Here is a 24,916-nt window from a genome sequence, read left to right on the forward strand (position 1 = left end):
GCTGGTGCCGCTGCCGGCTTCCTGGGGCGTGGAGGGTCTCCCCTGATAGATCGGAGGAGAGCTGGAAGCCGCTGATCTCTCCTCCGATCACCAGACCCGGAAGTGATGTGCATTACATTACTTCCGGTGTCACTGGGCACAGTCTCTGGCTCCTAGAGCCAGAAGAAGAAGCAGGTGAAGCAGATCTCTGCTTCATCAGCTTCTTTGGGGTCCCTGGGTGACATTAGGGGTCTGAAAGATCCCTGATGTCTCCATAAAGAGGACCTGTCACATTATATTTGCTATTACATAGGGGGCTTATTATCCCCCTATGTAATAACAATAAAGCTGTGTAAAAAAAATAAAAATGTAAACATGCGGAAAAAAAATGTTTTAAAGTCCCCCTCCCCCCACATACATGCACATACAACGCAAACACGCGTTGGAAGCGCCCACGTGCAAAAACAAAAATTGCACCACACATGTTGCATATTGTTGCAAGCGTCAGAGTGAGAGCAATAATTCTAGGCCCATCAATCACTGCTTGCACTAAACTGATGAGCCGTAAAAGAGTTTAAAGTGTCCCCTATGGGAAGTTTTGTTTTTTGTAGATTTTTGCGGTTTCACGGAAGCATGCAATTTTAAGGCATGACATGTTTGGTATCTATTTACCCGGAGTGACCCCATCTTTTATATTTTACCAAAAAAGTGGGTATTATATTCTGTTTCTGTGCACTAAATTTCATTTTAGTGCATTTTATCCTACAAACACTTGTTTGATAAGCATTTGCACAAATACCAGGCAACATAAAAAATTGCAACTAGCATCTTTTTATTCTACAGGGCCTCTGCTTTCAGAAAATATATCATTGTTTGGGGGTCTGAAGCTGTTTTCTATCCAAAAATTCTGATTTTATCATGTGTGTGCAAATGTAAGAAATTGTGCCGGGCAGCAAACGGTTAATTAATGTTAGTGCACACAAATACAAAATAATACCCAGTTTTTTTGTAACATATAAAAGATGATGTTGTGCTGAGTAAATAGATACCAAACATGTCAAGCTTTAACATAGTGTGCAAATTTTAAACAATTTAAAAAAGAATGAAAAACAATTTCGGCCTGACATTTTTTTTTTCATTTCGGTTTTGAAATTTTCATTTCGGTGCACTTCTACTATAGACCAGCGCAATGGCTGCATGGGCACCGGTTCCTCCTTACATGCGCAAGTCTCTGCCGGGTCCCATAGGCCTGACAGAGACTTGCGGCTTGTCTGCACATGTGCCAGATCCCCCGTAAAAAAATTAAAATAAAGTTATTTGATGATAAAACAAAAATTACAGAAGAGGGAGGGGGAGGGAAGTGGTGAGAGAATGTTATTTTTATGGGTGAAGGTCCGCTTGAATGTGTTTGTAGTGAAGTGACGAGCCCTTGCGGATAAAGCGCAGCCTGTGAGCTACCAGCAGATGGCTGTAGCTAATGCAGGGCCCCCAAGGCATTGAGAAAATGGGGGTGAGAAGGTTAAGTGGCTGTCACATTCCACACTGTCCCGTGTCCTCTGGGCCAGCCAGCCTTCCAGGCCCATTTACAACTCTGGCTTAAACCTCCATCCAGGTTCCTGCCTGTCCTTCTCCTCTACATGTGTACAATAGAGACTGTTATTTAGCTTGGCTTCCCGTCATATTGTAACCAGAGCTTCTCATTGCTGTCAGGGTTGTAGTGCATTCCCCTCGCTTTTCAGGGATGGAAAATCCACGGAGAGGAAATACCAGCCGTGTCATCAATTAAACAGGACTGTGTTCTCCATGCAGATGGCTCATACTTTAATTGTCCCTATAGAGATTAGAGGAGGTCCAGGGGTCCCCCTTCAGCCTGGACTGAGCCAATACCGCTGTTCACCAGGGTTTAGTTTTCCCACGTGGAGCCGAGCGGTGCCACTTCCTCTTCTCTCATTCTTACATTTGGAAACGGTAAGGTATACTGGAGCCAAAATTTTTAAAAAATGGAATGCCAAATGTTCAATCCTGCAGGCCGCTGCCTCTCCATTCCTGGCAGCGAGCGATCCTTCGCTGGCTCAGCATGAAAATTGTAGTGTTTCGTACGGCGCTTTGCACGTTTTTGTGATTATGAAGGAATTTGAACGCGCTAACATGTGGATGCATTTAAATCTTGCAGAGCGAATTCTTCCTCCGCGAGTCATCACTGAATTCTGAGTTCACCCAGAGATTATGCTTCCTGTGGGAAGGAATGCTTGCTAGTGCTGGCCACATAATCATAGATCAGCGACCGATCGGCCACAGATACGATCATTTGCATTGGTTATGGATGATTTGTCCTACACTGTATCCATCACTTTAAAGGCCAAGTTTACTTTTGTTACCATGGTTAGGGGCATTCCCATAATGGGGCATTAGCCTCAGGTGGCATCTAATTGGGGGGGGCAGCAGCATGGGCGACTAACAGCCGCTACCTCCTGCCCAGCTGACAGCTTAGTCGCCCGCCACCAATTGCCTAGCTGACAGCTCAGCCCAAACACCCCCCAATTCCTGACCGCATTACCACACTGCTCTCCCCTTCTCCTGGCTGCTTCAGGTGGTGAATAAGGTAGGATGGCCCTGACCATCCCCAACCCTCCACCCTCCGCACATACACACACTTACCTAAATCACGGGGTTCTTTTCCCCGAAGGCTGCTACACCCACACAGCCGCATCGTCCATTCACGCGTCTGTTCACAGGATCTGTGAATGGGGAGACTACAAGTCCCATCTGCTACTGTAGCAGAGAGACTTGTAGTTCTCAGGAAAATACAAGCGCGGTACAGACAGGGGCTGGGAGGAAGAATCTGCAGGAGCCAGAGCACTGCATCTGTGATCCACTCATGGTGGTTGCAATGCTTTGCAGGCCCAAATGCAAAAATATAATAAATGCACATTTTATATTTTATGAATGTGTGCATATTTATTTATTTGGCAAACGCTGCCTTTCAAATTGTGGTTGGAAAATAATCGCTAATATACCGCAGTCATACTTACAGTCATTACAAAACATGACGTACAATTATGATTTTTTTTACCCAAAATACTCACAACTTATTAAACTGTTATTAAACAGGCCGAAAAATGCAGTAATTGGATCCCATAGATAAAACCCATAGCTGATTGTGCAGGAGACCCATGCAGTTTCCATGCTAGAAAGAGCTCGGGTCCAGACTGGGTTCGGTTTGAACCTGAGCTCATCCCTATGTAACAGGTGGAACAAATCAGTGTCCATGGATTAAAGCAGAACTCCGGGCAAATTAAATCTTACCTTTGCAGTGGGGCTACACCTGCATTGCAAGGGTCAAAGGAGAACTATGGGGTTAGGGCTTTTCCCCATAGTTCTCCTTAGGGTAACGGGAGGACACAAACTAGCTTCCTCCCATCACCCTAAGCTCGGTATACCCCGAGCTACAGCTCGGAGTATACTGAGACGCCGCAGCTGAAGCGGATCCCGACAATTATGCCTGGATCCACCCAGCTGCGTGACTGACAGCTGGCTCTGCCTCTCTAGAGGCAGAGCCAGCTGTACCCGCCCCTCCCCCGTCCGTTCCGCCAGTCAGCGCTGGAAGATCGGAGCGGGGAGGGGGGAATCCAGCCCCTCCCCTGTCACGGCAGAGAGCCGTGACAGGATCGAGAGGTGAGCGAACGCCGGTATGTGTTCGCTCGCCTCCCGATCTACTGAGCCGACCTGTGACAGTCTCATTGTTACAGGTCGGCTAGAACTATGAGGTGAGTGAAAAGCACTCACCTCATAGTTCTCCTTTAAGTACTTGTTTTGCCTAGGGAGCTAAAATAACAGTTATACCTACCCAAACCGCAATCCCGGCTTTCTCTTGGACAGTTGGACTGGTGCCTTCAGCCTCGCTCCCCCTCTGCTCCAGAGGTCTAAGGTACTGTGAGTCATCATGTTCTATACAGTTTTTAGAGTGTGAGGATGCCGAGGAAATGGAGCAGAGGAGACAGATTGGAGGGACCAGTCTAGCAGCCAGCTGGGATAATAGTTCGGCTGCACAAAGACTTAACCCTTGCAGAGCCGGGGTAGCCCTACTGAAAGGGTTAAGATTTGATTTGCCTGGAGTTCTTCTTTAAGCTACACAGGTGGCATGAGATATTCAATATAAACAATCAATTATGCATGACTAGAACATTATACATCACATGAGGTTAAGGTCACTCTGAAGACTACCAATGAAGACAGTGGAGGTCAGTCCCACCAAAGAGGTAGGTATTCAAAGTTTTCTATTTGAAGGCAATAAAGTTGCTTTAATCACTACTACGAGACACTTGTACACAGTAGGCATCCATTTTTTTATTTCTTTAGCGGTCAGTTGTGACACCCATCAATTAATCATTTGCAATTTTAGTTGAAAGATTGCGCAACTAACATTTCCTGGGTAGCTCTAGTCTTTTGGAGGGCAGAGGGACTTGGAGTTTACAAGCCCAAACAGTAAAACGGTCCAATTAGTGATTCCTTTAAATTGTCACCTCTGCGTGACCTTGGGCGAGTCATCTGTGTGTCACCAGCTAACTTTAACAGGCAACACCAGACAAAATGGGAAAAAACTCTTAATTAAGGCCACCACATGGCCCCAAACAACAAGTATGATTGTAAAAAAGGCCTCCCCACGCCGACCACAGATATAAACCATACTGACTCATTGAGGAAAGAGAACAAGCTTCAGCTTTATTGATACAAAGAATCCTTGCCAGCATAGGCAGTACAATACCTGGCGGGCCTGCTGTAGATGTCCAAGGGTGTGTAAAATCAGACCACAGCACTACTCTTGTCGTAAAAGTCTTAGGGTACCTATAGACATAAAGTGCCCAAAGACACTAGAAGCTGGTTGGGATTGTATTTATGGTTCAAATCACCTCAGGCGCCTGATTCTACATTTGGATGCCTAGGTATAAATATTTGGCTGATAGCTTTGTCACCATATTAGATGAAAAAAAATCAGGTTTCAATCTCTTGTCTTTAGGAGCCCCCCTCCACTTTGCTGGCGAACCATTGTTTCTTAAAAGATAACTCTGGGGTAACCTTTTTATCCCATAGTTCTCTCAAGGGTCACGGGAGGACATATTCTAACGTCCTCCTGTGATCCAAAGCTCAGTATATAGCGAGCTATTGCTCACTATATACAGTGATTGCCGCAGCCGGGACGCATCCTAACACTGCTGTCGAGATCCACCCAGCTGGCTGATTGACAGCTGCCTTTGCCTTTCTAGAGGCAGAGCCAGGAGTGCTTGCCCCCACCCCCGTGCGTTTCTCCACTCAGCACAGGATGATTGGAGCGAGGAGGGGGAGAATCCCTGCGGGGAGCCGTGACTGACAGTCACGGCTCTATGCAGGGAGATGATCTGGAAGTGAGCAAGCGACGGTGTTTGTTCCCTCACTTCCCGACTTATAGAGCCGACCTGTGACAGTGTCATTGTCACAGGTCGGCTCGAACTATGAGGTTGAGTGACTCATAGTTCTCCTTTAATGCCATATCTATGTTCACTAAACTAGGCTTGGAGTTCACTATTGATGTTAACCACGGGGCTTCTAAGTGTTGTTAAAACAAACAAAAAAAATCAAAAATTTTAAGAGGAACCTCCAATAATGACTTTAGAAACTGTAGAACCAGCACACGATGATCTTCCAAAGAAATTCAAACTTTATTCCACATGCATCTATACAAAGAACAACCGTCAAATAATGACTTTAGGTCCTGTGATCTCCCTAAGGGTGCCAATAAAAATAAAAAATGTCCTTCTCCATCACCCCAGACATTTAGTACCTGGAGCACTACCTCAGTTCTATTCCCTCTTTTTGCTCTGTAGCTGCACCCAACAACACACTGACCCACAGACAGTGGCAAATGGATAGACTTCAGTATCTTCAATCCTTTTTTTTTGCCAATTTTATTGGCTTGATTGTCTTTGGGAGAGGGTTAGGGCTACAGGATACCCAAAAGCAGCAGCAAAGATCCATCTGCACAGCAGGCTTCTCCAAGAGTTCTTTAGGCTCAGACGGGCAGCTCCAGTTCAACTTAGTTTCTTTAGTTTCTGTTGTCTTCTTTTGTCCTCTCCCAAAGGTCAACTTAACTTCTGTAGGCCTGGACAGGCTGCTAGCTTCCTGCTTTTTAGGCTTCTGCCACAGGCCAGCTTTGGACTCTCCAGGCCTCTGCCCCAGGCTAGCTTGGATTTTTTAGCAGCTTAGAGAACAAAACCCTTCTTCTTCTTCCTCTGGCTTTCTTTTCCAGGAAAAGGGCCTGGGTAGGGTTGCGACCTTTTCTTCAAGTGAAACCCGAACACTCTAACGACAGGCCAACATTTTTTTGGGAGAATGAGTCATGGCTTATTTATATCCAAATACTGCCACCCATTCATATGTAGATATCACAGCTGAGATTATTTTCAGTGGGGGGCCAGTAGCCCCTATCTTAATTTTGGTTGCCCCTGTCTGCCTGACATGTTGTGTCTGGGTTTCTGCTGCCATGAATGAATCCTGGACAGGTGGCAACCCTAGGCCTGGGAGGCAAAAGGACCCTTCTGCAGCTACATCTTCTCTAGTCAGCAGTCTAGGAGGCAAGGACCTTTCATGGCTACATCCTCTCTAAGCAAAAGCCTGAAAGGAAGAACTACATTTTTCTACACAGACATCCTCACCGAGCAAAGCCTTTGAGTCAAGCAGGCCACTCCAAATATTTATCCTCTCCCCGGCCTACATCACTGGAATAAACCCTTCAGTGAATGGCCAAGGCAGAATATCGTATATATTCATAGCCCAATACATTGTAATTGTTCACTCTAACTACTGGAGAATACACAATAACAGCAGGCAGAAGCAGTCAATACCCGTAGAAGAAACCCAATGAACACAGATAACATAAACAGTGCTCAGGCTGTCTACAGTCTGACTGCAAACACTATATTTAAATAGGGACACTCCAGCTTAAGGCAGTGACCCTATAAGTGTGACATGAAAGTTCTGATTGGCAGCTTCTGCCTGAATCATCAGTCATTACACATAAGCAGCCCAGGAGGCGAGCCAAATTCTTTCTTATATACTGTAAAAAGTTAATAATCCACATTTTATTATTTTATATATTTTTAGGCATTCTCAGGAGCTTGAAGACTGTGTGAGGTCAGGCAGAAGATGACCTCTGACCCCTGACTCACAAGCTAAGATCTAGACAATATATAAAGCTAAATAAAGGGGTAAATAACTATTTAAAGGGAAAACCTTATATTATGATACATTAAGATTGACTATTCTTGCATAGGCTCAGCTCCTATGATTGACAAAGGCTCATCATTGTTTTGGAGTTGTGTTTTAGTCATTAGGGATACTTTTTTACACGTACTTATAGTTTTTATCATTGAGGTCCCATTCTACCTGGTTTCCCATAGACAAATACTACTGAGAGAGAAGGGTGGATGCTGTAGAAATACATTGTAGTCAATTTTCAGAAATGAGTAAAGTAGACAGCAGCCAATGGCGTATGAGCAGAAGCGGCATCAGGTTTTATGCACCCTGTTCATTCTGACTGCTTCTCTATGAGGCCACTTCAGCAGACTAAAACAAGTTTCTGCCATGATTCGTATGTGTTCGCTTTTTCTCCTGGTTTTATACTGACAATCATTATGAGACAAAATCATAGTATAAATTATTGTATTCAGCCTATCACAACCAACTCAAGAGATGAAAACAAGTGTCTTCTGACAGTATAATTGAAGTACTGTAAGTCAAGAGGCTGATAATTCCCTGGCGCTGTGTGGGATATCTCTTCCTATAAATACATTTCCTGGGAGCAGGATGTGACTACTTCACTGAACTATGTTTAGAAGGCCATCACTAAGGCCCAGATCCTCCGAGGGAAACATTACTTCATATGCCAGTGTTGAAGCTACTAATGCATTAAAGGGGTACTTCCTTGAAGCATGGTGCCTGGGTGAGAAGGCTCTTATGGAAACCTTCATTTTCTGAGCCCCAGACAACAGAGCAATTCCAGGACAATGCAAATTTACCTGTTCACCTCTACTGTGAATAACTTTGCTGAAACCAGTATGTGGCCTTGGAGCCTGAGATCAGCAGCTTTCATTTGAGGCTTCACACACACACACACACACTCACACACACATATACAGTATACTGTATATTATGGTATATTGGCCAAAACCACAATTTGAGTTCATGACTGTCCTGTTTGTCAAAGCTAATACAGTACTGTAATCTAAAATAACTTGAGCTAATGGGGTTAATAAAATAGGGTAACAACTTAAAATATGTATTAATATCAATATGACCATAAGATTAAAATTCCATAAAACAATCCTAAGAACACAAGGAGAAAAGCTGCTGAACTCAGGCTAAAAGCCTCCAGAATAGTAGTATAACGAAATGTACAGCGCTAAATGTCCTTCAGGAAGTTCAATACAAATTGCAATTAAGGATCCAAGTGATGTTACCTCCGTGTCAAGCAAATCATGAAAGGGTGTGTGTATATCATAAATGTGTAACAAATTATAAATTGTCAACCGTGGTAATAAAAACGTGTTATAAATTAGCTCATTATTTAAATAAATAAAATTCTGCAAACACCATGTGTCATATATGTGAAAAATGAAAATAAAAATAAAATTTTATCTCATTGTGAGCTAGTCCGTGTTGTTTTCTTCCGAAAGATATTAAAGATGCAAACTTATATCAATTTTTATGAGAAATGTACTTAAAGTTTTTTTTACTTTCTCAGAGTTCTCGGATCTTCAGCACAAGAACACCCCCCCAAAAAAATGATGAAAAATAAAGATAGAAACACTCGTAAAAGTATATTCTTAGTATGTAAAGTATGTTCTTTAAGGTTGGAGGACAAAAATCAATGTGAGCTCCTCCACCTAAAATAATTGTCAGAGTGCTTTGCAGTAGGAATTAATCCATCTGGAATAGATTATCAAACAGTTTTTTATTTTTGAAGTTTGCTAAATTGGCAAACCCAATTTAAGTCTATGGGACCAATCTTATTAACCATTCCATTTACAGGGCTAATAAACAAGCTATTGTAAATGTTGGAACTTCTTGCACAGCCTCACAGAGAAACACAAGCACACAGTCAGATATGCATGCTGCTCATGGCTTGAAAAACAGGAAGGAAGCCACAGCTTTATTCTCTACCTTATTACAATACAACAGAGAATCTACCATAGATACTCTATAACAGAACTTATAAACACTGTCATTTAGTGACCGAAATGGTATACTGCAGTAGTTGATGCAATAGACACAATGTGTATTCTAACAGTAAACAAGGAATGGGAAGTCAGGCACTGATATAGGGGGCATCTACCAATGCCAAAATGTAAAAAAACAAAATAAGAAAATGTAAAAATAAATAGTATCTCCCGTACACAGAACTGTCAGCTCTCCCTCCAAAACACACTGCAAATGTGGCTGTTGTGAGCCCACCCTTTTAAAGGAAGTGTGTTTGGTCATCCATTCCTTAAAATTATTGGCTCTTTCTGACCTAGGGCAAAGCTTATGCACTGCATTAGAGGTTGTTCATTATATCTGGCAGTGAACCTTCAAAGTGTTTGGTCAAAAGTTAAGGATTTGTGAACTGCACTTTTCTGGACCTCAAGGGGTGGTCAATGATGCTGGAGACACTTTAAGTAGGGTGCATAACTCCCTATCTTTCTTTCTCAGGAGAGACTGTGTGTTGCCTTCTCTGGCAATCCAGTGTAGATTTGACACCTTAACCCAAAGCACAACAATGCTCAACATGAAGATTCCTACTGCATTAAGTAGTGCCCATTCACATCTAAAGTTTGTGCTACCGCTTCTTGTGTGAAATAGTACAATGAGTATTTGTTTGGGCCTATCGGAACAGCTGAGAACATGCAACACAAGTGGTTTAGTGATGATCCTCCTAGCAACCTCAGGCCTGTGAACAATATGGAGAATTTAGGAGTTGTCATGGTGGATGTGGAAACTTTCCTCTGCATGGTGAGGGTCCACAACAACCTCTATGGCCCCAGTAATGCCCATTACAAGAACTCTGGCAAGCAGCAGAGGACCTGGGACGAAACTGGGTGTGAAGTCCCAGAGTGGGAGCTCCAATGGAACGAGACACCAAAACACCACACAAAAAAAACAGGAAATGGATACAAGGAGCACAATGATATATGAAGTCAAGCATGCTACTGCTTTCCATTGGCCAAAACAAAAATGCCTGATGCTTAAAAACACATGAAGAACGTTTAAGCATAAATGGGGGCTAACAGAGTTGAAACACATGTTCAGGTAGCTGGTGTCTTTGCATATATATATATTCATCACAGGGCTGGCTGTTCTACGTCTCGATGACCCGCATGGAAGTTTTACGTTCTATTAATGAATCAGAATTTCAGGGAATTTTTCCCCAAGTACAGTAGAATCATTTCTTGCCATCTGTTCAGTGAATATTCATACAATATTCTGGTAACAAAAATAAAATCCATGAAGTAGATCTTAACAGTAAAGGGGGGCATTTTGTCTTTAATAAATAAGCAGGACTTCTAGCAAGACCCATAAACCATGTTTACTCTTTATGCTGAAGGAGCTTTTTACGTCTGGCTTGTAGTAATGTGCGATGTATCATTTATTCATCGAACATACAAAGCCGTAAACTCCAAGTTCCCTAATTGAAAGTTAATGTAGATATTGATCGATACGTTTTAAAAGCTATCTATAATTCCAGTGCACTAATAGCAGCAGCGGACACGCCGCGCTAACATGGGACCAGCAGGGCCGCGGCGGGTGAGTCATGTGACCCGGCCACGTCAATGCCCTTGCGTCTTTCGTTTTTCTGGCTTACGTAAATTCTGCCCTTGAGAAGGGGGGAGGGGGTCTGTGTTTATAAACTAAACTTGTGAGTGGTAGGGGCTTAACAGATTCAGGAAGGAGCTTAAGGTGGATGTAAAATGTAACATTGAACTGTTCTTACGTTTTACCTGTTGGTCTGTTAAATATGCCAATAAAAGTGTTCTGTTATATCAAAAAATGCCCTTTGATGCTGCCAGAAATCTAGTGAGCTAAGTTCTCTCTGCTTACTATTTTTTGTTTTCTTCTCTGTAGAATACAGACCACCTTCCCCATGTTTTAGAGATAAGGAGAGGGTGTTTTGAAGTCCTATCTCCCTTCCTGTCTAGTGTGACAACACTGCTTCATCACAGATACAGTACAATGAGTGAGTCACTCTAGCACTGGAAGTTATCAACCCAGAGCAGGAAGTGCATCTGTGGCAGAATAACCAGCTAGAAAAAAATAAATAAAAAATGCAAATGCAGACACTACATCTAAGGACTGGTAAGCTTCAATATATAATAATCATCATCATCATTATAACAATAATTATTATTAGCAGTATTATTATTATTATTATTATTATTATTATTTTGGATTTAGATACATCTTAATTTTTTGATAAAGTGAGGAAGAGTAGGAACTTTTGAAGCTTTTATTTCCTGATTGTGACCCAACTGAGAACATCCCCACCCATTGTCCTATCCCTGTGACACCTATACAAAAAAAAGGAGGGGGGTGTTGGCATTACTGAGATATAAGGACACAGATTAAAATAACAACATGGTTAAAAGTTCTAACCCTTCCTCTAACTGCTAAAAATGTATTGATGTCTATGTCCCGCTGGGGGTCCCCGGTTCAAATCCTGGTCAGGACACTATCTACATGGAGTTTGCATGTTTCCTCTGTGCTTGTGCGGGTTTCTTCCGGGTACTTTACTTTCCTCTCACACTCCAAAGACATGCTGGAAGGTTAATGAAGTACTAACTGTATTTTTTCTTTTCATTTTTCAGCCCTGAAGAAGGATGAGAACACCATCGACGAGGTAAGTCATTGCTTTTATATGCTTGTGATGACTCTTTTTACCTGTCTGTTGTAATGCTATTGTAATCAGAGGTGCTGATGACTCCTGATGATGGAAAGTTAGTCTTTTATTGCTGGTTGCCGTTGTTGTCCTGTCCTCCTTAAAGCTGGGTTCACACCTAGGCATATCGCATATCGAATATGCGCGTTTGTCGCACATTTCGTGCCGCACGTTTTTTACCGCGATTCGCGGTAAAAAAAACATGTGACGAACGCGCGTTTCCGAGGGCTACCTGGCTGTATCCCAATGGATACGCGCGGCAAATACGCCCCAAAGAAGCTCCTGTACTTCTTTGGGCGTAGGGACGTGCTGTAAAACGCCCATTTGTGAACCAGGCCTAAAACGCTTGTCACTTGCCATTTTGTAAACCTCAGGAGTGAGCTCGTTGTGTAGGGGAGGTGCGTTGCGCCTTGTGTAGAGGAGGTGTGGTGCTCATTGTGTAGAGGAGGTGTGGTGCTAGAGGAGGTGTGGTGCTCATTGTGTAGAGGAGATGTGGTGCTCGTTGTGTAGAAGAGTTGCAATGCTCATTGTGTAGGTGACATGAAATGCTCATTGTGTAGAGGAGGTGTGATGCTCATTGTTAGAAGAAGTGTGATGCTCGTTGTGTAGAGGAGGTTTGATGCATTGTTTCAGAGCATTGCACTGTTTACTTTTTTCTCTTTTTTTGTTTGGTTTTGTTTATTGACGTGTCACTTCATTCAACTCTATGCATCGTTGCAGTGTGGTAAGATGCAATGCATTGCATAAAAAGGTATGCAAGCCATGCAACCTACCTCAGCGCAGTGGTATGATGTTAATAGGGCACGTAGAAAACAATGGTCTGTGCCCTTGCATTGAGCCTTGTTGAGCAATGTGTTGATCAGTTGTATGAACATGCCCTAATGGACATTTAGTAAGCATTTCCGATGCACTTGGCTCAGCCTAGCCATGTCCCACACCTGGCTTCCAGAGGGCATTCCAAAACCTGGAATGCCTGTGTGCTGGTTCATAGGGGCATATAACTGCTTTCAAAAACCCAACTCTTGCAAGGCAGTTCAGTGACTTTTGCTAAGCATACTGTGCTATCAGTCAATTTGATGCCATGGAGGGGCACCGTGTCTTAGTTTATAGACTGCTCATTAGCTATTTGCTTACTACAAGGAAAGAAGTTAAATGTATTACAGAGAACCTGTTCTTAGATCAGGGCTGGACGTATCCAGCTAGCCAATGCTCCTCAGGGCCTCTTCACACCATAGTGTAAGGTAATTGCCGGATTTCAATAAAGTGGGTGGAGCCGTGCAAATCATTCCCTTCCGATCCATGGCCAACTGTACATCCACAAATCCACTAAACATCCCCTTTAAGCAGTGACAAGCGTCCCTCCTGTCAGGGATGTCATAGCTTAGTTTACTAACACACAGAGGATGTGTGACATCACTGGGAGCAGTGTATGTACGGTGTAATCGCATCCCTCCATCTCCTGTAATAGATCCTCTCCCGCCAGCCAGAAGACCCCCTTGACATACTTTCCCATGACACACATTCCCGGGCTGACTTTCTATTAGTGAGCCGTGACACTGCAAGTCATAAACACAGCTGTGATCACTCGGTAGGGGGTTCCTGTAGGAGCAGCGTTTAGGATCCGGCATGAAATTGCAGTAAAGTTGTTTAGGAAATTACATATTTGCCAATTTTCCCAAATTTCTAGGAGTAGGGTCGGGTTTTTACCAGTACACAGGGTATACAGTACATACCGGTATATATATATTTCCAGTATAGGCCAGCTTATTCTGCAGTAACTTTGTCATTACTTAAGATTGCATAAAACATTTGGGTGGCAAACTTTACTGACTTTTTGTAATGTTGTTTTGCAAAAATTATTTTCTTTTCTTTGTAATTTATAATATTTTTTCATTATTATTATTTTTTTATAATTATTATTATGTATTATTATTATAATACAGGATTTATATAGCGCCAAGAGTCTGCGCAATGCTTTCAAAATTGAAGGGAGACAGTACAGATACAATACAATTTCAATACAGGAGGTAGGAGGGCCCTGCTCGTAAGAGCTTACAATCTAGTAGGAGGGGCAAGTGATACCAAAAGATAATAATTGTGAGGGATGAGCTGATGGAAGAAGTAAAAGGACAGTTATTATATTGAGGTGGGATAGATTCCCTGAAGAGATGAGTTGTCAAGGATCACCTAAAGGTGGAAAGAGTATGAGATAAGTGGACAGATTGGGGTAGGGGGTTCCAAAGGATGGGAAATGCTCTGGAGAAGTCCTGGAGGTGAACATAGGAGGAAGTGACAAGGGAGCAAGAGAGGAGGAGGCCTTGAGAGGAGTGGAGAGAATGATTTGGGTGATATTTTGAGATGAGCTTGGTGATGTAGCTGCGGGCAGTGTTGGGTGTTAGGAGCATGTCTAATGTTGCTATGGGTGTTGTAACCTATCAGCTCCCTCTGGAGGTTTCTTGTGGCCCACACCCTCAGTCAGCTGCAGGCTAATCAGCTTGGCTATGCACCGCTTTCAGCCAAGGGGTTGGTTAGTGGTGCTTTATTTAAGCATCACAAGCCAAGGCCACCAAGTATCTTCTGCCCCCCAAAAAACTGCTTCTAACTTCCAGCAGCTTTTCTCTTTTGTGTACAGTGTACAGTGCATATGCCATACAAGGTACTACCCTGGGTTCTTTACAGCATTTGCAGTGTGCCGAGAATCGATGAAGGTGCCAAGGGCGATGCGAATAGGAAGTTACATCATCACAGGTAGTCCAATGGTTGGGCAGGACAACAGGGACCCGTAAGAAAGAGAGGAATATATGTCATCAGCGGTGGGCATAACAGCCGGAGGAGAGCACACTTGACTGGTAAGTGTGCCATGATGTACAAGTATGCTATGCATGTTTGCATATCATAGCAAGAGCCCACCGGGCACAGCAGATTTTTCTTTCACTTTAACTAAGGGTTAATAAGGGGTTAAAAATAAACATATTGTATTTATTTATTGTACTTGTAAGGTTTCTTTAACTGATGTTGTATGCACATCAAAGGTCACATCTTTTATCTTTATGTCAATGAAATAGTAAATACATTGTTACACTGTATTACTCAATTACACTTGCAGACCATCTGCAAGTGTAATCTTACACATGAATTTTGACAGTCACTCCTGCTGTGTAATTCATGGCATTTCTGGCTGTCATTTTGAAAGCTGGTAATTACCGGTAATAGTGGAGGGGGGAAAAGGCAGGGCAAGAAGAATAGAAGAATATAAGCTCTCACAGGCAGGGCCCTCCTTACCATCTTGTCTTGAACTGTATAGTAATTGTAATGTCTTCCTTATATTGCAAAGCGCTATGCAAACTGTTGGCGCTATATAAATCCTGTATAATAATAATAATATAGGAGATACATTCTAGAAACGTTGTTGAAGTTTTTTTTAGGACATATCCCCTATGTTTAAGGTGTGAAGTGGCTAACCAGTTGAGGTCATTGGGCATACAGTACAGATACACTTTCATTGTAGGTCAATTTTGAAATAAATTAGCCTTTGCAGGACAAAGCAATAGGTTGATTAAAGCAGTGGTTCTCAACCTGTGTAACCTCAGGACCCACGTTTGTCCTTGGTAATTAAGTTGTGACCCAAGTCGCACTGCAATGGAATGCCTGGCATTGCAGTACCAGGCATTTGGGTGCAGGCGATTGGACTGTGGGTGGGAGGTTCGTTTGGGGTGTCCTTCAAATTAATGGAAACGCAATGCACCTTGCACACCAGAACACGCAGTATGTGTGATTGCATGGTACAGTGCATTAATCACTTGGGTCTGTGTGCTTAACGCACTGTACTAGTGTGAACGGACCCACAAAAACACTGAGAGACAGACACACACAACCACAGACAGATTCTCACACACATATACAAACCACCCAGTCTCCCTACCATATGAGAACCTGAATTGATCCTCAGCCTGGTGTCCAGTGTGGGCTGCTGTGCTGTGACGGAGCTTCATCCATATGTGCATTGTTTGTACAGCTCCCTTGTAGAGGTGCCGGGAGCCAGAATGTGACGTCAGTGCAGTCCAGGCACCTCTACAGTGCACATGTGGGAGCTGTAAGGAATGCATGTGAGGTTGGAGCTCCCTTATGGACATACTTCCAGCCCACACCACCTCAAGCTGACACGCAGGGCCATATTTTGAATGGCTGCTCGGCACAAGAAATGATGGTGCTGTGCTAGGGGGAGGCTGAGGAGTCTCTCACTTAGAAGGCATGTCACGACCCAATGAACATTGGGGCACGGCCCACTTTTGGGTCACGACGCACTGGTTTAGAACCAAGGGATTAAAATGCTTCCCCACATGTTTGCTAGCAGCTAAAAGGTGCGTTATGTGCTCTTGGAATGCATCTTCTGCCCCCACGTTATCAGAGGTTGTGAGAGAACTCAAACTGTTATTCGATAGGGAAAGGATGGATGCGGAACTTCATAAGGACCTGAAAACAAAACATTTTTTCAGGCTCTGGCGATACTTTGCTGCTGCCACTTTTGAAAGGTCCGAACTGTCTCAAATAATGTCTCCTTTTATATATACCTCTCGGTATCTGAATGCTCAATTGTCTGGTGCTTTGGGAGCACTAGACGGCACATAATATGATGTTTACACACTCATCCACTGACTAGACACTCAGGGCAACCAGCACGACACTTACCTATTGTTTCATGATCTGAAACGGTTTTATATTATTTTGCACAAAAAACTTGAATAAAATGTATTTTAAAAACAAATGCTTTCTTACCATATACCAACACCCCTGTTACTTCCCCTTCTGCCCCATTCGCCTGCTTCATCAAACTGAAATACCCAGTAGTACTGGGTATAAGGGGATATATGACTCTTCCCTTCCTCGCACAATGCATTACTGTGTGCCTGAGTGGGCATCCACCAACCTCTGTGCAGTCACATGGGGCTGGTAAGGCATCCCTAGCAGTGACTAAGCTTAGACCAAAGTAACTTGGATCTCACAGAGGTATTCTTCTCTTCACTCCAGCGAATAAATGGAGTGGTGTTGCAGCAAAAAAAGAGAGATACTGTATGTGCAACTGGGATAGTAGGCAGTTAAGTTATTTTGTTGCTTTGCCTTACATGTTCACTTTAAAGCTGAACTCTGGGATACGCAGGGCAGCCATCAGAAATGTTGGGGCCCCTTACATGGCTTTAGACCGGGCCCCCCACTGAGCCAGTCACACTGTTATTATTCTACATTTATGTGGATAACCTCCTCATGTATCACTTTCCCCTCCCTTTTAGATTGTAAGCCCTCAGGGGCAGGGCCCTCCTTACCATCTTGTCTTGAATTGTATTGTGATTGTAATGTCTTCCTTATATTGTAAAGCTCTGCGCAAACTGTTGGTGCTATATAAATCCTGTATAATAATAATAATACATTTATATAGCTCTGACATATTCCCCAGTGCTGTACAGAGAACACTGGGGCATTTACACCAGTCTCTGTACAGAGGAGCTTACACTCTAATGTCCCCCCACAGTCACACACTATTATTATACATTGATATAGCTCTGGCATATATCACAGTGCTGTACAGAGAACACTGCGCCAGTCACAACAGTCAAGCTTGGAGCGGTGAAAGTAAAAAAAAAAAAAGTGTGGTGTACAATAAAGTGAAATGGAAAGGGTAAAATGATACAGCAATCAATGCAGAATACCACCAACTATAGAGCACCACAAATCCCAGCAATAGTACATTATACAGCACAATGCAGAATACCATCAGCTATAGAGGAATACAACACATCCTAGCAATACATTATACATACAGTGTAAATTGTATTGCTGGGATTTGTATTCCTCTATAGCTGATGGTACTTTATACAGCGCAATATACCATTAGTGATGCTTACTCTCTACGGTGGGCTCTGCAGGGGTCTCAGGTGGGCTGGTCAGGGCTTTATCCCCCTCTCTCCCTCCCTCCCAGCTCCTCTTACCTGCTCCTGGTGCCTGTAGACCTGGCCTCTTCTGCTGCCGGACTGGAAGTAATGTCACTTCGGTCTGGTCCCACATCAGACGAGCAGCGGTGCTGCGGAGGAGGCCTGCACTGCTAGAGCCAGGCCTCCTCCGGCGCTGCAGGGGCCTGGCCGCGTCCTCGCCTTTCACTGTCGGCCGATACTCATGTAAGGGTCCCGGGCGGGCCCCCCAGGCTGCCTGGGCCCCTTACATGAGTATTGGCCGTACCCCCCTGATGGCAGCCCTGGGGATACGCATATATTGTCCTCATACAAGAGTCATGTGTATTCTTCCTTGAATCTTGGTGAGCTTTGTGTATTTCTTCCAGATCAGTGCAGTAATCCAGTGTGTTACTTGAAGCTTCCTGTAATCAAGACCGGCCACTGCTGCTCTCTCTCTCTTTGTGCAGGGTGACTGGTCTTGTCGCCGCCCCTCCTGTAATTTTCTGCAGGGGGTCTAGTAGTGGGTGGAGCCTGCTGGGCCCCTCCCACAACTCTGCTCTCTGCATAGACAGCACAGTAATGATGGTCCTGGGGCTGTGGAGCTGAACGCAGTTCACGGCCAGTGTCCTCAACCTCCTTTATTGCACCAACTGCCCTAAAGTTATCCTCACATGTGGCTGTGACAGGTCTTCTCGTAGGCAGAAGGAGGCACAGAGAGCGATCTGGCAGTGCTGGAGAATACAATGCACTAGGTGCTATGTTAAGGATTCTTTTTTTAATAAAAAATCAGTCTGTTCAGCCTTTTTACATTGGCCTGATGTCAGTATCCATCACAAGGCACAACAGACACCACATCTAACACGGCCAGCTAGTGTTCCTTCCTGTACTTACTGCTGGCACTCGCTGCCTTTGAGTCCCCGCAGTGCCACGGCTCCGCCAGCTCCACTCACTCAGAAACCCAACACTCCAGTATGAAGGAGAAGCATTTGTACTATTCGAGAATGGAAGAAGAGAAGTCATCGGAGGAATGGTCATGATTACTGCTTCATAGAGGAAAATAGTTCTGTCCATGGAAACAATCCAGATGTCCGGATTGGACCTGCGCTAGGAAGATTGAAAGCTGAATGTTTGGTTGTTATAAACGAGGAGAACACTTCACTGTGCAAAGGCAAATCTTAACAAGCCTTATGTTGAAGGGATATTAAAGTCAAATATTTATACAATGTTTGGATGTTTAAAAGTTTTAGTTTCCTGCAGAATCAGCTGGTTCCCTGAGCACTGACCCTGATATCATGGTTTAGGGTGACTCCTTTCCCTTGCAGGATCTGATGGAGCCACCCTTGTGTGTGCCAGTAAGCTGTGTGTGTCTCTACAAACACACAGGCACACCCTGGCAAGCCACTCCCCTCCTCCCTCCATCCTTCTTCACACTAGTAAATGGACAACTCTGTCCCTTGTGATCTTGTCCTGGGCTGGAAGTTCAGAGAAGCCGAGCTGAGAGAGTTGGAGCTTCTGATAGAATGTTCTTCGAGTATTTCCTCTTTTGATGAAATGTTCTTCTGGGGTTTTCTATTCTGATAGAATGCTCTTTGGGTATTTGCTCTTCTGATCAAATGTTCTTAGGGTAGTCTCTTTTTTGATTGAATATTATTAAGGTATCTTCTCTTCTAATTTAATGTTCTTGGTAGGGATGCACCGATACCGATACTAGTATCTCTATTGGTGCCGATACCAAATATTTGGCCCAAATTATCTGATATTTACCTCCGATACCAGAACTTCCGGTCAGAGGGAAATCTCCCTCTGTCCGGCAGTGCCGAGGGAGCATGGAGATGGCTTCCTTTCCAATCAGGAAGCTGGGTGGTGGGTTATGACCCACCTCCTGGCTTTCTGATTGGCTAGGGAGCTGGCTTCACATGTTGTTAGGCAGCCTGGCTTCCTAACCATTCAGGAAGACGGGCGGCACGTTATGACCCAACTCCCGGGATTCCTGATTGGTCAGGAAGCCAGGATGTCTAGCAACAAGTGAAGCCGGCTCCCTAGCCAATCAGGAAGCTGGGAGGCGGGTCACGATGTGCCACACGGCTTCCTGACTGACTAGGAAGCCAGCTTCACTTGTTGCTAGACAGCCTGGCTTCCTGAACAGTGGCTTCCCAGGCAATAGAAAGCCGGGTCGGCGGATCATAATGTGAGCACACGGCACCGCTATCGGCGAGTACCAAAGAAACCAATATCGGTACTCATACTCGATACCGAAAAAACGGTATCGGTGCATCCCTAGTTTTTAGGGTATTCTCTTTTCTGATCAAATGTTCTTACAATATGTTGCATCCAGTACTGCTTATATTTGATAGAGAAATCCATACAATAACATGCATAATGGTTAACACATTCTAATTACATTCGATCTGACAACACTGAATCAAACATGATTTGCCATTGATTCTCCCTCGAATCTATTCTGGAGGAACTTAGTGAACAGACATGTAAACAAAATTTTAAAAATACAATTTTGAAAAAAAGTCCCCTGTCCCCATCTACACAGGCATACAAACACAAACACGCATCGGGTGCGCCTATGTGTGAATATGACGATAACACCACACGTTTACATATCACTGTGAACGTCAGAGTGCGACCAATAATTCTAGGGCCATCAATCACTGTTATCACTAAACTGATGAGCGGTAAAAGCTTTTAAAGTAGAATTATGGGGTGAGTGAAAAACACTCAATGTCCAATAATCCAACACTAAAGCTGTCACAGGTCGGCTCTATTGATCAGGAAGTCGGCCAACACATATCGCCGATCGCTGATGTCCCGATCCTCTCCTTGCAGAGAGTGTTGGCTGTTAGTCAGCGCTCCTCGCAGGGATATCCCCCTCCCCTCTCTGATCCTCCAGCGCTGACGGAACGGACGGGGAAGGGGGGGGGGGGGGGCACAGCTGGCTCTGCTTCTAGAGAGGCTGAGCCAGCTGTCAATCAGCCAGCTGGGTGGATATCGACAGAATTGCCGGGATTTCCCGGCTACGGTGCTGTTCTGCGCACTCAGCATATAGCGGACAATAGCCCGCTATATATTGAATTTTCGGTCACTGGAGGACATTAGTATATGTCCTCCCGTAACCCTAAAGAGAACTATGGACAAAAAAGGTTGCCCCATAGTTCTCCTTTAAAAGTGTCGCCTATGGGCAATTTTGGGTATGGCCGTTCTTTGCGATTTTGCCGGCACACGCAATTTTAAGATTTGACATGTTTGGTGTCTATTTACCCGACGTGACCCCATCTTTTATACTTTGCCAAAAAATTGGGTAATAATAAATATTTCATAACATAAAGTAGGAACAACAGGTTTTTTTTTTCATAATTTTCGGTAATTTTTTCTTTATATAGTAAAAAAATAAACCCCCAATGTTGATTAAATGCCACCAAAAGAAAGCTCTATGTGTCCCAAAAAATGATACAACATTATTTTCAGTACAGCGTTGCATAACGGAATAAATGTCAATCAAAGTACCGCAGCGCTGAATAATGAAAAATGGCCTGGACAGGAAGGGGGTTTAACACCCCGATCTTCAAGGGGTTAAATATTAAAAACATTCCCATTGGTATTATGTGTGAGTTTTTTATACATTGGCATAGCAATTATTTTGCAGAGCTCTATGTGTGTGGTCGGCTCTACCTAATCTTTTCTTTTTTATTCCTCTGTCTGATGGTGCGGACTACTTGCCTCCCTTTGAACCCCTGTGTATGCAGTAGAGGGAAGATCTTCCAGTATTGGTTGCTGCCTCCCATCAAGTTTCGATTTGTGTTCTTTTGTAGAGCCTTAGAAGACATTATTAAAGGTGACCTGGCTCATTGCCCTCTGGAGCTTCTCAGTCAGACAGCGGCAGTCTTTTCCAGTCTGTAACTGGCTGACATTCTTTCTCCATGTTATATGCAGGGGGAAGCTATGGCTGACACCAGGTTCTGATGACTGACATTCTACCAGGTAACACCAACAAACTGAATACTTCACCTATTTAGAGCGAAACAAGCAAGGTATTTTGCTGCAGATAAGAAAAGCATTGAAGGTCAGGACCTGTAGAGGAAGCATTAACATTCCTCTGTGGTAAGCATAATTATGTTGTCAGTGAGGACATTGCCTACAGCTCGGGTGCAGGACCTGCAAGATCAACGCTGGATCTCAGTTTGTGAATTAAAGGTATACTCCGGATGAACAAGGAAATGCTTCACTTAAAGTGACACTAAACACTGGAGTGAAATCTTAAAAATACATTCAAGCAGGGGCATCTCTACACCGGGTGACACCCCGCAGTGTCGCCGTCGCGTGTGCGCGTGACATCACCTCGCTCATGTGCGATAACGTCATCGTGCATGTGCGACCATCTGATGCCTGCCGGCGGCCATCTTGGTAATGGACGCCGGCAGAGAGAGGAGGGGATGTTCACCCGGCGGGTTGAGGTATTCCGCCGGGTCCCCTCCTCTCTCCTGACACTGTTGGGCTCTCGGGCCATGACCGAGTGCCTGACTTTTTAGAGGGGGTGACACCAAAATGACTGTCAGTTATTTTGGTGTCACCCCTGCAATGGTGAAACCCGGTTGCGGGCTGCACCCCCCTTGTGACGCCACTGCAAGTACCACAACAATTAACAAAAATGTATCTTATTTGTGTATCACTCAGCTGTAGATCCTCAAATCATCTCTGAATTGGTGCTGACACTGTCCTTTCTTCCGGAGGGGGGCTATTCTTGTTCCCCATGGTCCCTGTGTGTGTTGTAAAGTAGTCACCGCTCCAAGCTCACCCCGTGATGGACTACAATCTCAGGTTTAGTTTACTAATTTGTATTGAGACTGTAGTCCATCATGGGAGTGAGCTTGGAGCGGTGACTACTTTACAACACACACAGGGACCATGGGGATGGGGATACACAAATAAGATACATTTTTGTTAATTGTTGCGGTACTTGAAAATATTTTTAAGATTTAACTCCTTTAGTAGTCACTTTAAAGCTGTACTACAGGAAAACTGCTAAATACGCAGTTGATATGCATATTTGAGAATTGTTTGCCTACCAAAGGATTTATAATTCTGTTGAGCCAGATGTGGGATTCAGGCACATCTGCCATATAGCAGAGCCAGCTTCTCGACCAGCACATCTTGGTTGAGGACTTTTCCCACACAGACTGCAGGTTGAACAATGAAGGAGCTGCACTCTGATGATGTCATCCTTCTGCTCTCTCTACTCTCTTCTCTTGCCTGCATACCTGCACTGCAGCAGAGTCTGATTGGTTGTGGTTGATGTCAGACTCCCTTCTGGGTGGCTCAAAATTTAGAGTGGATTCACACCACAGTATTGCGTTAATCGCACGGTTTCCCTCGCTAAAACACAGTGCACCTACTGTGTGTTATTGTGCGGCTGGTGCATTGCTCTGCAATTCCTTTGAATGGCACCCCAAGTACACCTTTGGCTGCAATACACCCGACCACGCGCACAGTACTGGAATACCATGAGTTGCAGTGCAGCTAAAAAAAAGTAGTGCATGCACTACTTTTTTTAGTCGCACCACAACACACATTATTGTGGTACCCCGTGTTGCAGCGCATTGTGGCCGAAGGTGTTCTTGGGGTGCCATTCAAATGAATGGCAACACAATGCACCTCCTGTACTGTAACAGGTGTGTTGCGCCATACCGTGCGTTGATCACGCAGAACCGTGCAATTAACGCAACTCTGTAGTGTGAATCAAACCCTAAATCTTGCTTTTAAAGTGGAACTCTGGCCTTCCCTTCGGTCTTGCACAGTAGAATGGGTGCCTCTCCTGTACTGCTTTACATTTTGCTTTGTATTGGTTACTCTGATTTCACTGCACACTGCAAGCTTCTCACAATGTGTATTACAAGCTGCAGCAAGTCATAAAGAGCCCACCTCATTTTCTGGCTCTTTCTTCCCAATTCTGAATGCCCCAGCCTTCCTCTTTTCATTCATTGGATTGGAAGTTATTTCAATTGGAAGTTATTTCCATTTCATCAGAAAGTATTTCCATCAAGTAGGCTACAAAACACATGTGCCCCCCCTCCCTGCACCCCCAGCCCAGTCCTTCCATGGATATGATGTCCTGATTCACAGATTGTACTCACTACCCACTGGAGAGATAAGTATTCAGCTTCTGCTACAAAGACCCGTTGGCTGGACAGGGTCACTTTAATGGTTGCTTTATTGTAATAAATAAATCTTGGCCTGAAATAGGAATCAGCAGTCATACTATGTCAGGTCACTGGCAGTAAACTTGCTGAAGAAAATAATGATTGACAGTTCCGGCTCTTCAGAGACTTCATTGTGCTGTGCGGCTGTGAACTCCTGTCACCATGCTGAGTGATGGCTGAGTTCCCCATCTCCTGACCACTGTGCCCCCGCTGACCTACTGATGTCACAGAGGAACTGCCAAATCTCCCATTGACCTTTTACTTTTAGCTTCTCTACTAACCTTGTCAGCTCCCAGGGAGGCCCCTGGAAAGTGAGTTTGTGTGTTAAGCAGGAAAGTAGCCGGTTAGGGATTTTAAACTTTTTATTTTCTCTTTCTTATTGCTTAGAATCATATATCGTTACAAAGTAGCATCATGTTTGTACAGAATCATTTCCTTTTTAATTCCTGTAGAATGTTTTGTAGAACACAGAACAGTTGGTATTATAAAATAAATATGAACACGGCATTCACAAAAGTACATCTGTGTAAAATTCAATTACGTGTACCTGAGAAGAGCTTGTTTGGCACCTTTTTCGCATTTTACATAATTTTTGGTATTTTACATAATTGTTTCTAGCTCTTGCTATGATTTGTATACGGATATGTAGGATATATCGCTACACCCTCTAGTGGCTATCTACGTGTTATTCTGTATTTTCAACATCCTGGCACAAAGACTGCTGTAATAAAATAAGTACATAAAAAAAGATATATATATATATACTATATATATATATATATATATATATATATATATATATATATATATATATATATATATATATATATATATATATATAT

The 24,916-nt window shown here is 43.8% G+C and overlaps 1 protein-coding gene across 2 annotated transcripts in view; it reads left to right on the forward strand.

Annotated features, from left to right (window-relative positions):
- Nucleotides 1-24,916, forward strand: part of CDK14 (cyclin dependent kinase 14) — a 387,005-nt gene that overhangs the window by 15,889 nt on the left and 346,200 nt on the right. For both annotated transcript variants that reach the window (XM_018554836.1, XM_018554835.1), the window contains exon 2: nucleotides 11,853-11,884. In XM_018554836.1, coding sequence (XP_018410338.1) covers nucleotides 11,853-11,884 — 32 coding nt within the window. The remainder of the gene's footprint in view (nucleotides 1-11,852; nucleotides 11,885-24,916) is intronic.

The sequence above is a fragment of the Nanorana parkeri genome, unplaced genomic scaffold (assembly GCF_000935625.1).
Source record: "Nanorana parkeri isolate BGI_ZX_2015 unplaced genomic scaffold, ASM93562v1 scaffold174, whole genome shotgun sequence".
Classification (NCBI taxonomy): Eukaryota; Metazoa; Chordata; class Amphibia; order Anura; family Dicroglossidae; genus Nanorana; species Nanorana parkeri.